Raw genomic sequence first — 11,678 nt, 5'->3', positions numbered from 1 at the left:
CACGATGTAATTGCCTGTTTTATTTAGTGGAATCACTTTTGTAGATTAGAAATATTTCCAATTCCCGTTTACTCCAATGCAAGCCTCCACCATCAACAGGCGTAACGCAGTTTGTTCAACTGATTCCAAACCAAAAAAAAAAAAAAAAGAAAAGAAAAAAAAGAAAAAGAAAAAAAGAAGTACAATCTCAAAAGTCAAGTTAGAAACTAAGTTCACACATTTTCTTTGGGACCAGGAATCTGTACATAGTACAAAATATACATTTATTGAACTTTCTGTAAACACACAGTTTGAATTGTGTAAAACTGTAAATAGTGGGTGAACTACGTGGAGAATAATTTATTATATATTGTTATACATTCTACTTAAGGAAAATAGTTATGCTCTTGTATATTACTCTGTTAAATTTATAAATTCCATAATGAAGCTGTGTAATCTGCAAACATGCTTTTCAAGCTTAAATCTCTCCATTCGTAACACACATTTATACACGTCATCAATGAAAAAAGTTACACTTTCCACAAAATAGATATAAAGAGGTCATGAATTTTCTAAAAAGACAGGCACAGCATGTCACTACAAACGAGACGCTTATGGTACGGTGTGGAGTCAATTCTGTGAGAAGACAGGTGAAAACTCTCTAATTCAGCATGTTTGTACATGGTCTTAGTAACAAGACAGATGCTAAACCCCAAAATCTCTGCTTATAAAGATTTATAAAATCGGTCCTGGAAGTCAAACCTCATCCTTTTCAGATATCCAGCACTCCCTGGCTGGGAGAACCTCAGTTTTTGTCTCATATCAACTCTTGGTCAGGAGTAATTGAGTTTTCCGAGCAGTGAAATACCTGACACCACTTGCCAAGCACATTTGCATAATGCTGCACTTACTCCAAAAAATGGAGTCCTGGCACCAAAGAGTTAGATCTTTAATAAATACAATTAACTCTTGGTGCCCAAGGTCATCAGCAAGAACAGGCTGGGAAACTCCAACTCCCAACTCCCAGGGCTGCAGGGCATTAACCCACAGAACGTGGGGGAACAGCATCCCAGCACTGGGGACTCTGGTGTGCAATGCCCAGTTTCCAATTTAAGAGGCTGGAAATTCCAAATTGCAGCAGACTTCTCAGTCTGGCATCACTCAGCAAGAATAAAAAGTTCCCCTATAAACACTGTCAAAGATCCTTTCATAGAATGGTTCATAGAACAGTCTGGGTTGGAAGAGCCTTGAAGACCATCTAGTTCCAACCTTTCAGGAGGCCATCACTGGACATGGATATAATTCTATGTAAATTCTGCACATTTTCTTCCTACATTTTCAGGGTCTCATTGTTTGTCCATCCTGGATTTCCTTTATTTATAGCTAAAAGCACTGCATCAAACTTCCTAAACTGTGCTCTCCCGAGGTTTTAAAAGCAAAAAAAAATTCTTAGACATTTAAAGAATTAAGAAATTATCTCAGATTAATCCAATAGTTTGCTTTAACATTACCATCTTCTTCCCTTTGGTTTTGAAAAGCTTTTTTAAAACCTAAACTGAATAGAGATTACATATGTTTTTCATTCCAAGAGAAGTGGGACAGTTAAGGCTCCAACAACATATGTGCAAAATTTGTATGTTGTGAGCAAAAGCTCCATAAATGTCAGCAGGACATAAATTTTGTGCCTGATTTTCCCAAGCCTATCTTACTCTAATTTTCCCCTGTAGTGTGAACAAAAATATTCTGCTCCAATCTGAAATCCCAACAGTGAAAATGGAATCAGCTACCCAGTATTTGCACTGCTCAGACTGGCTGGAATTCAGTAACACAGCTGAAATGAAACTCTGGACCTTAGTCTACAGGCATTGTGAGAATGAAAGTATTTAATGTTTTATGACCTTCCAGTGTTTTCTCATTCTTCTTAAAGATATTTCTCAAAATAAATAACAGTGGAAACTCCTCCTTCAACTCCAGAGGCCTCCTCACAATACACACAGAGTCCTGTCCACATAAAAACCCTACACTCCCACCAAGCTCTTCAGAGTCAACACTTCGAGGAAGCAAAAAGGAATTTCAGCTTTGCCTCAACGTTATTGAGCAAGATGAGAAGTACAGATGTGGTGCTCCTAAAGGAAAATGGTACTGCCTGACACAGCGCCCACCCTTCAGATAAATGGCTGGTTACACAGTAGTAAGGACCCTTGGTTTCATTCTTCTCATTCTGGGAAAAAAAAAAAGGAAAAAGAAAGAAGCAGGTGCCTTGTGATATTTTAAAAAGCATTTGGGCAGGAATCAGTACAAGTTACGTGTAAAAATCTGGCTATGCATAAACTACTCTAGAAATCTGACCTGTCTTCCCACTTCTACTGAAGTTTCTTCACTTTCAGATTTTCTTAATTCTATAAAAGGCATTTTTAAAGTTAAGCCCACTTTCCCAACTATTTTGGTGCAAAGGTTAGGGGGTTTTGTGGTCGTTGCATTTAAAGCAAGACCCTCCCAAAATGCTTTCCTAAGACATCATTATCATTCCTGTTCCCTTAGCCTGGGAGCAAAGACTTTAGAAGAATGCATACAAGAGATGGGGAAAAGAGAGAGCTGTTTTACTGCTACTCAAAAGGAACATCAAACAAAAACAGATAAAATGAGGAATATGCACAAAGCCTAACTACAGGTCAACAACTCTGACACAATTGGGAGATTAAAGCTCCAGACATTGTTTTTTACATACTAAGTGAATAGCAGAAATATCTGTCATTTTTCTGGAAACAAACTGTCAGTGGGAGACAATGTAAACTCAACTTTTAACATGTCCATTTTTTTTTTCTACTTGAATGCATTTAGTGGTCCATGATACTAAAGAGAAGCTTCAAGTTTTCCTACGGCTTCCTGACCTCCTGTGAACATGTGCCACAGCCCAGGTGGATGCTACCTCATTTACAGAGCAACATTATTAGGCAAAATAAGGCCACAGAGTGCCTCAGATGTGCACACCTGGGTCTGCAGAGACCTGCAGACTGTGCAAGCACTCCACAGAAAAAGCTCACAAAAGATTGGATTCTCTGATCAGTATTTCAGACAGGTCAGTCAAAATTATTTAGCCACAGAGTGGTACTTTTAAATTCTGCTCCTTTTTTATAGCTTATAGCAGGAATCACATTCATTTTATGTGCCACAGCATCCTGGAAATCCACATCTGGAGCATCTTTTCACCAAAGAGTTTAAAACCTCTCCAGCCAGATGGAGAGTTTATGCCCTGGTCTGTAAATGCTCAGGTATGATCACCTCAGACACAGGCAGTGGTGGGAACAAGAAGCCCCACTCATTATCTAGAAGTCATTATTTTCACATCTGGTGAAGCTTGGCACAGAGTAACCATTCATTTTCTACACAAGAACATCAGGTAAAGGCCTGTAGCTCTACAGTTTTGCTGTTTCTGAACCCATGCAAGGTACATCAGGTTTGTATCAAATACTGTATTTGCCAAAGGATGAGGAAAAGGGCACTGCTTTCCTTAAGGTTAGCCCCTTTCAGACATGGCCAAGTTTAAATACCAAGGAACTGAAATACACCAAGTCATTTGTGCATAAAAGCAGTTCAAGAAGGTGCAGGTAGAGATGAAGATGAACATCTTGGCGTGATGAAATCCTGATGTACATTGAACTAAGGCAAACTGTAACAACCATATCATTAACCTAATTGTGGCAGCCGTGCTGTCTCTCCCCCAGGACAGAGCTACAAACCTCAAGAATGCAACACAGAGAAAATTTGTCAGCACGGAACACACACAAGACATTAAGACCAAAGTTTGATGATTCCACTTTGAAGAAAAAGAACATTTACCAAAGCAAAATGTTTGTCTTAAGTACAGAGTGGGGAAAGATCTGCCAAGGCTTCGATACTCCCTACACAGGCCATCATTTATTTGGGTGTGGTTTCCCAAACTGCGGCAGGAGGGGTGGGGCAAACATTCCTTTGCTCTCTGTCCTGTCTCCCCACTCTCCATCTTTCCCTAGCACCAGCACCCCACAGATGGATTATCAGCTTACCCAGCTGAGGAGGACAGGTTTTCTCTTTCTCCTAACTGCACACCCACGTAAGGACAAGCACTGGCACAAAAATAGGCAGTAGGGGCAAGCTTGGGCATAAGTTGATCATGAAACCATATCCTTAGTTCATAAACTACTAAGAATGGAATGCAATAGGAAGTCTCTCCTATCCCAGTGTATAAAATTAAGGTGGGATTCTTATCAGGGAATTAACCAAAGTGAAAACTGACCCCTAATTTTGTTAAATCACCTTAAGCTTCCACCTCTTGAACTGAGCAAAATGGCTCCGACATTAACCTATACAGTGACAGCACCAGCTTTGCAATAAATAATGCAATGGACATTGAAGTCATTTCACTACAAGTAAATGCTGCAAAGATGAGCTTTGGCACCTGCATGAACTCTCAAGGTAAGTGCTCCTGTGACTCATCTGCTGCTCAGTATTCACCAGGCACCTCGCTGACACAACCTACGACTGCGGCAGCTCAGAGCAGTGTAACAGCAAGCAGATGAAATCCCTCTCTCCAATTCTGACTCCAGCTCAAAGTCTAAATGAATGATGGCCATGCCTCAAGGTCGTGGTGGTGCTGCTCCTGGGCCAGGTGAGATCAGAAACTTGGCTCTGTTTCTGCCCCAGCACGAGTACCAGGGAATCTATGGATACAAAGGATTTACAAAGCCTTGCAAACCTAGGATCCTACTTAACATCACTGCATTTAGTTCATCCAACATTGGTTTAAAGCACATTTTAGAAGCCTCTGTCTTGAACATATTTCAATGCTGAATTAGCGAGAAGTATTTGGAACAGTTGTCTACAAAGCAGTTACAGGTATTCTCCCAGAACGGTCAGCAAAACATTTAATCTGACTATAACACAACTCACAGAAACTGTAGCCAGTGAAGCTGTCAAATGTAGAAGGAAAACAAAGTTGCATGGCATACGAAGCAAAGTAGCTTTACAAATGTCATTTCCTTTTAAAAACAAGCAAATCGGGACCATCCTATTTGAACATGTATTTAAAAATACATCTTTTAACATCACACAATTTTCATTTTTGTCACACAGGAATCTTTTTTCCAAGAGGGAAATAAATAGCACACAATACTTCAAAATAAAAATTGCTGCCTTGCCCCTGAGGTGCTAATGTTTTTAGCATTTAAAAAAAAAAAAAGTTTCTGGTGCAAGAAGGAGATGCACAAAGGTGCAAAAGTGCCTTTTTCTTTTCAGAGCAGTGAAAAAAGTACAGCTTGCCTCTTTTCTAGGATGCTTTATACACTTAACTGGTTTATTCTGTAATCAAAATCTGTATCTAAAATGGCAGTGTTTATGCATACATCGTAATTCAGTGCTCTGAGCTCATGGAAACGCTGAAGGTAGGCGGGAGAGAGAAAGGCCTGAAACGGGCTTTCTGCCACTACCCTCAAACCTACTCACATCACCTGTAGCAATAGCAGAATTATTTTCTTTCTAACCTTCAGGAGACCTCGTCAGTAGAGGCTTCAAAAATCTCCTTTGTCACTGAGACAGTTTAAGTGATTATGGTTTGAAGTATGGCTTTTCACACCACAGTTTTGCTTCCGATTTTTAAAGTTTAAAACTCAAAGGTTCCACAGTCCAGTTCAAGGTTTTGCAGTTTCCAAAACTAAACTTTAGTCTCTATGAAAAAAAGGACAGAACTTTATCTGCCCAGTCCTAAATTAAGTTTAGCTTTTTGCACTAATACGCCATGTATTATTAAATATGCTCATTAATTAGGTGCCTGTGAAGCTATAACTTAACATCATTATAGTTTTGCACTCTACAACAAAATTAGACATTTTAAGCATTTATTCATAGGTAGGTAAGGAACTGGTTGTTTAAGCAAAAATTGCTATAAATTTATAAATACAAATAGTGCTTATGTTTTCTTCATTCATGCTTGAACAGATTACAAACTGAATACAATGAAGTTACGTTTAAGCACCCCACATAGACAAGAGGGATAAAAGAAAAGTTTGCTGGTATATACTATACTTAGTTCCAAGACACTATAAGTTACTTTTTCACTGTTCAGTGTTCCCTAACTCTGCATTAGTTTTAAGGCTATATATACAAATATGTATATGCCAAAGTTAGGGAAAAGACAAATATAGCAAAATGCATTGTACTACGTTTTCCTATCAAAAAGTAATTATACACCAAGTTCTGATTCTGTTTAACTGCAGTAAATGTTACAATCCACTTGTTTTACTGATTTTCCTTTTGGGGAATCTGCCTACTAAATGAGTAAACTACATATTAAATACAATATTCTCAACCAAAAAGACAACACAAGGTGCACAAAACAGCAGTTTTGCAAACACGACTGACTTGAAAACTTAATTTTCGTATGCTCAATGGGAGAAAGCTAAGCTTAAATCAAATTAGTTTATTATCTTATAAAATTTTAAATTAGAATTTTAAACAACGAACAGTTAAATATTGTCAACATGCTATACCTCAAATCACAAGTACTGTTTAACCACTAGTCTCTCATTCTAAGTAAGTGGGTCAATTAAAAACACACACCACATAATGTTAAAGATTGTCAGGCTTTGACAAATGTATTTTTATCAAACAGTAGGCAAATTCAAACCAATGCACATCTTCAGTAGGGAGGGGGGGAAAAAAAAAACAACACCAAAAAGCCTGAAAAAACCCACACTTGTAAAAAAGAGGGTAACTGATTAATCCCACATCATCCTCTAGCATATGGCTATGTCTTGGGCAATAATCAAAATCCTTCCCATTTTAAAAATGGGCTAGCAATTAATAAAAATATTCTTCCACAAGTAAAATATCATTTACAATGGCACTGACATTTTAAAAGGCAGGAAAAAAAGGAATTACACATTTATGGGTAAATGTCTTGTTTGTTAAATCAAGCTTTATTGATAAAATGGAATTCAGAGTATTTTTCTTGGAACAGCAGCAGACCCAGCCAATCAGGATTGTAAAAATGCTGCAGACTCCTACTTTATGTAGAAAGTTGCCTTCGTGCTCAGTGATTAGTAGTTTCAGGTAAGGGTTAATGAAAAAAGAGGTGCAAGGAACCAAGGCATTCTAATCCCAAGATTGGTACATGTATGAACAGGATACTATTAATAGGGCATGATTTAACTCCCACTGAACTCAAAATCACAAATCCCTTCAACTCAACGTGAGAGCAGGAGTGCATCCAAGAAAATGATATACGTTTGTTGAAGAATGTGCACTACTCCTAAGTTATTTTTCCACTGCCAAGCAAGATTCACACACTGTAATTTCTGGTAAGTTGCCCACGAGTTCAGCTTTCATATAAACCAAAAAGTTATCTTTAACAGTTTTGTGCACCTCTTGAGCACCTAGCTGGCTAGGCTGCTGCTCCTTGCAATCCAAAACCACAACATGATTTTAAAAGGGATATATATTGTTGCATCACACAAGCCAAAACATTTCTTCTAACCTTTATAGTGATTTAAAGCGGTTCATAATTAAATATGAGCATTTTGTACAAAGACAATTGCACTTTACAAAAACAAAATCATACAACATAAATTGCTGGAGTCTGATTTACAACATGAATTTATGGTTTGAAATCACGTTTACAGAAGTCTGTTTTACAAAAAAGATCAGTTCCTGGGCTAGATGTCGTACTGCTGTAGTCACTCTCACCAACACATCATATTCCCTTCTTTAATTAAGGTTGAGGATGGATGTTAAGAAGGGTCACTGAGGTTGGGCTGCACTTTCATTTGCAGGATGAAACGAGAACTCCACAGCTAGATGAGCAGTTTTACCACATATCATCAGTTGAGGCAGAATCCTTAAAGAAAAAAGAAGGAACCCTTTAAAGTCTGGAGTGCCCATCCTTGCGGCAGTTTCTGGATAATCCAGACTGAAAAGGGTAAAGACTTAAATAATTTCAGGAGTCTGTTTTCTTTCCCCGTTCAGAAACAGCTTTTAAGAAGAATCTAAACCCCACATATTCTTAATTAATGAAACATTAGAACCAAGAAATTTCAAAATATGACCATGTGTTTTATCAGTCCTGAAAATCATATCCTAGAAATGTTACTCAAAAGCATTTCCAGAACCCTTTTAGCTATTTCCTGAGTAGTTAGAAGTAATACAAAATGGATACACTCAGCTCACAGGTGTGAGAAAAGAGCAGGATGTGCCTCATGCCACGTGTTATCACCATTATCATCTTTTGTGTTCTCAGCCCTCCCTCGCTGCATGGGAAGATGCAGACATCAACTGACACGCTGTTATAACTCAGAGCTATTTTAACACTTTTAATTTAAGGTTACAAAAGTGTAGTTTAGGCAACTGAAAGAAATCGTAGTTTTGGATGGTAATAAAACCACAAGGGGAAGAAAATAAATGTACATAATTAAAAATATATTGAAAGCAGAGGCACGCTGTGCTCCAAATCATAATTGCATGGACACACTACTTGGCATTACAACGTATCCAATATCTGAGTGTCCTTAAAATTTGGCCCATTTAGGCCCACAGGCAAGAGTGGATTTTGTATAACTACCACAAGCCTAAAAAATGTTTAACCAGTTCCTGGTTTAACCAGTATTTAATTTTACCAAGCGTTTTTTAATCCATTCACCTTCATGTCAAGACTGTTTCCCTTTCCCTTGCTTAGACTGCTCCATATTCAGCTTTCTCTACCAGCCCCACCAGGAGGGCACACAGCTCTGCAGCTGCAGCAACAGCTAAATCAGCAGCACAGGAATCAAACTGCTCCTGTGCAGCCACCTTTGGTTGTTTCAGCATTACCTGTTCCCTTTCCCATAGCAATTAAGGGCCACAATGGGCTTTTACAACAGCACATCCTGGTGCTTCCACTGCTAAACCTCCCCATCATTAGTGAGACTGCAGGAGGTAGAAATATTACTCCTCTTCAAAAGCGCTGCCTTAGTGACTCCTTCGAGAGGAAAGAGGCTAATTAAGTCTCTAGCAATGGCACACATGATAATTTCTTAGCACTGAAGTTCTGCACCCTTCATTCAAACTTGCACACAGAATCCATAACAAACCAGAGAGGAACAGTTGGCACGGAGGTGTAGTAAAAAAAACACAAACTGAAATTGCCCTTTGCAAAAGTACCACCTCCAGCTTTTCCTCCAAGACCAGAAGTAGCAAAGCAGAGCAATTATATGAAAAAGCAAAATGGTTGTTCTGAGAATGAAGAATAAAAGCAGCATGAGTAAAAATGCAGGAGCTGCTTGCCAACTATTCCATATGCAAATTTCTGTATTCCAGTTGCCAACATGATCACAAAGTTTGTGTACTGCACATTTGTAGAACAGCAACATACTACAGAATGTATTCTGAAGGTAAAGAATCCTCTTTCAGACACTATTTAGGAATTTTTACACTAAAAATAGAATGAGGACTGCCAAATAACTAGTGCACAGTTGTAAAGCCAACGCACAGTCTTTATGTCTGGCTGCATTTCACTTCTGTCACATCCAAGCATGTAAGTAATTTCTGCTGGTAGTTAAAGGATCAGTTTAACTGCTTTATAATGTACAGCACTTTTGGTGACAGAATGTTGTTTCTGGTGATCAAACTGCAACTGGAATCATGTTCATGTTTACTGCTTGCTTGTTTTCCCCCCCATACTGACAGAGGATTTATGTCACTCTCATCACTGACATGTAAGAAGCCAAAGTGCCTGCTGTACGATGCTTTGTGCTTAAGAATAAAAGTATTTACATGGTCCATTTGAGTCCATTTGGTAAACTAATATATTCTTAATACATCTGTTTAACCTTTAGATATAGCATTTTTCTTCTTGATATTTGGGGGAAAATGTCTCCTATAAAGAAGGGGGAAAAAACCCCCCCACGACTCTTTCCACCATTTGGTAGTACTTGGAAATCCAAGCAGGATTGAAATAATGAAATTCCAGAGGACAAATGAATCAACCCTACAGGAGTTTTGAGATTAGGATCAGCAGAAAGCAGCAGAAAACAATTACAAACCACAGTCCAAAGAGCACAACGGTGTTATTCCTTTCTTGGGAGAAGGGGTCTTTAACAGGAATTAACAATATCTTTCTTTACAAAACAGCTAAATTAACTGGGATGGGGGGAAAGATAATGTAAGAGAAAGGATACTTACAGCATCATCATTCCTGTAGGGGTTCAGTTTGTTGTACACGGCTTCAATCACACTCCGTCTAGAGCAAAAAAGAAAAAAACCCACAAGATTTTAAGGCTGTGTCCTCCTATTTTTCCCCAGGTCAAATTCAAATTCCTAATTTAAAATGCAAAACTTTAGGAGATTCCAAATTCACAGAACCCTATTTACTGCAAGTTAGCACTAAGTGTCCTTAAACATTCCATGTCCTTTAAAACCTTCAGGCTCAAGACAAACAAGGCTGAATATCCCTCAGAGTTCAGCAGGAGAGGAGCACAACCTGACAGTCAGGTGAGGCTGAGGTGCTGCAGCTCTTGGCTTTGAAAAAGGGCAGCAGAAAACTTGGTGGACATTGAATGTCCTGGTCATTTGTGTGCCCAAAAACCACTGCAGTAGTGCCTCTATTATGGCACTTCCATAGGGGAAGAGTGTTGTGTTATTTTCTGGGCACATAAAAATCACATTCTGAAGCACATTTTTGTTTGTGTTACATCCTGAAATGTACTTTCCACGTGCAAACATGAAAAAATTAGTTCTAGAACAGTACTCTTCTACAATGACATGCCCAACGCTCTCCCCTACAATTTTTCACAAATAAAAAGATTAAAATGTAAGCTGCAGTTTTGTGTATTGTACTTTCAGATTGAGACAACTTCTGTCTAGTAAAAAAAATTAATTCAAGCATCTTGACAGCTATTTCCCTTAAAAAACCAAAACATGCTTAGTACATTTAAGATAGCTTGAAATTAACTTCCATCTCTGGGATTCTTGTCTTTTCTAATACGGATAGAAAATTTATAAGAAATAGAGTGATAAAATATTAATATAAAATTTGCAATCAACATGCAAATGAGCAACATGATTTTCACTGATTTATTTTAACACAGGGTGAAAAACTGAGTAAAAAAAATTTGAAAACTGATTAAAAAAAACCCCAAAAACAACCAATGTGAGGCTGAAGGAAGAAGCCACCTTTGCCTTTCCCAGTACAAAAGGAAACAACTTTGGAGGGAGAGCAGAAAGGAAAGAGGGGAGTAAAAAACAGGAATTACAGATTGGACTTTAAATGCAAATTTCTTCCAGATCCCCCTGTGCAGAATCAAGTATGACGAAGTAGCAGACTGTGATACAAAACAAACTTCAAAGAACAACCCTTAAACTGCTGATGAAGGCATGCAGAGCAATCACAAAGGAGTGCAAGAGAAGAAAAAAAGCACATGACAAGCTTTGTAATCATCCTGCAACACTGAAAAACGTCAGGAACTACTATGTATAAACATCATAGTGACTCTAGTGAATGATTGTAGGGAATGAAAGAAGAGGCTGGATTTAAAGCAATAAAATCAAGCAATTACACACAAAGTACATTGCATATATGGATTGGAAAGTTTCCCAAATCTTTCAAGAAATAGGTATCTTTGATTGTAAATACATGCAGGTTTCTTGGACAGCATTAATTTCCTTCCAAAGTGGCAATAGTACTTTAAGTTACA

The 11,678-nt window shown here is 38.2% G+C and overlaps 1 protein-coding gene across 2 annotated transcripts in view; it reads right to left on the bottom strand.

The window, feature by feature from the left end:
* PPM1A (protein phosphatase, Mg2+/Mn2+ dependent 1A) overlaps positions 1–11,678 on the bottom strand; it is a 35,094-nt gene continuing 23,416 nt past the window's right edge. The window contains exons 5-6 of one of the 2 annotated variants that reach the window (XM_085061102.1): positions 10,168–10,225; positions 1–7,921 (exon numbers count right to left, since the gene is read on the bottom strand). In XM_085061102.1, the coding sequence (XP_084917228.1) occupies positions 7,874–7,921; positions 10,168–10,225 (106 nt within the window). In that variant the 3' untranslated portion in view covers positions 1–7,873. The remainder of the gene's footprint in view (positions 7,922–10,167; positions 10,226–11,678) is intronic. The other variant, XM_085061103.1, reaches the window with a different exon arrangement.

The sequence above is a fragment of the Lichenostomus cassidix genome, chromosome 5, assembly GCF_008360975.1.
Source record: "Lichenostomus cassidix isolate B80296 chromosome 5, HeHo_3.0, whole genome shotgun sequence".
NCBI lineage: Eukaryota > Metazoa > Chordata > Aves > Passeriformes > Meliphagidae > Lichenostomus > Lichenostomus cassidix.
This window is presented reverse-complemented; position numbering and strand designations above follow the sequence as displayed.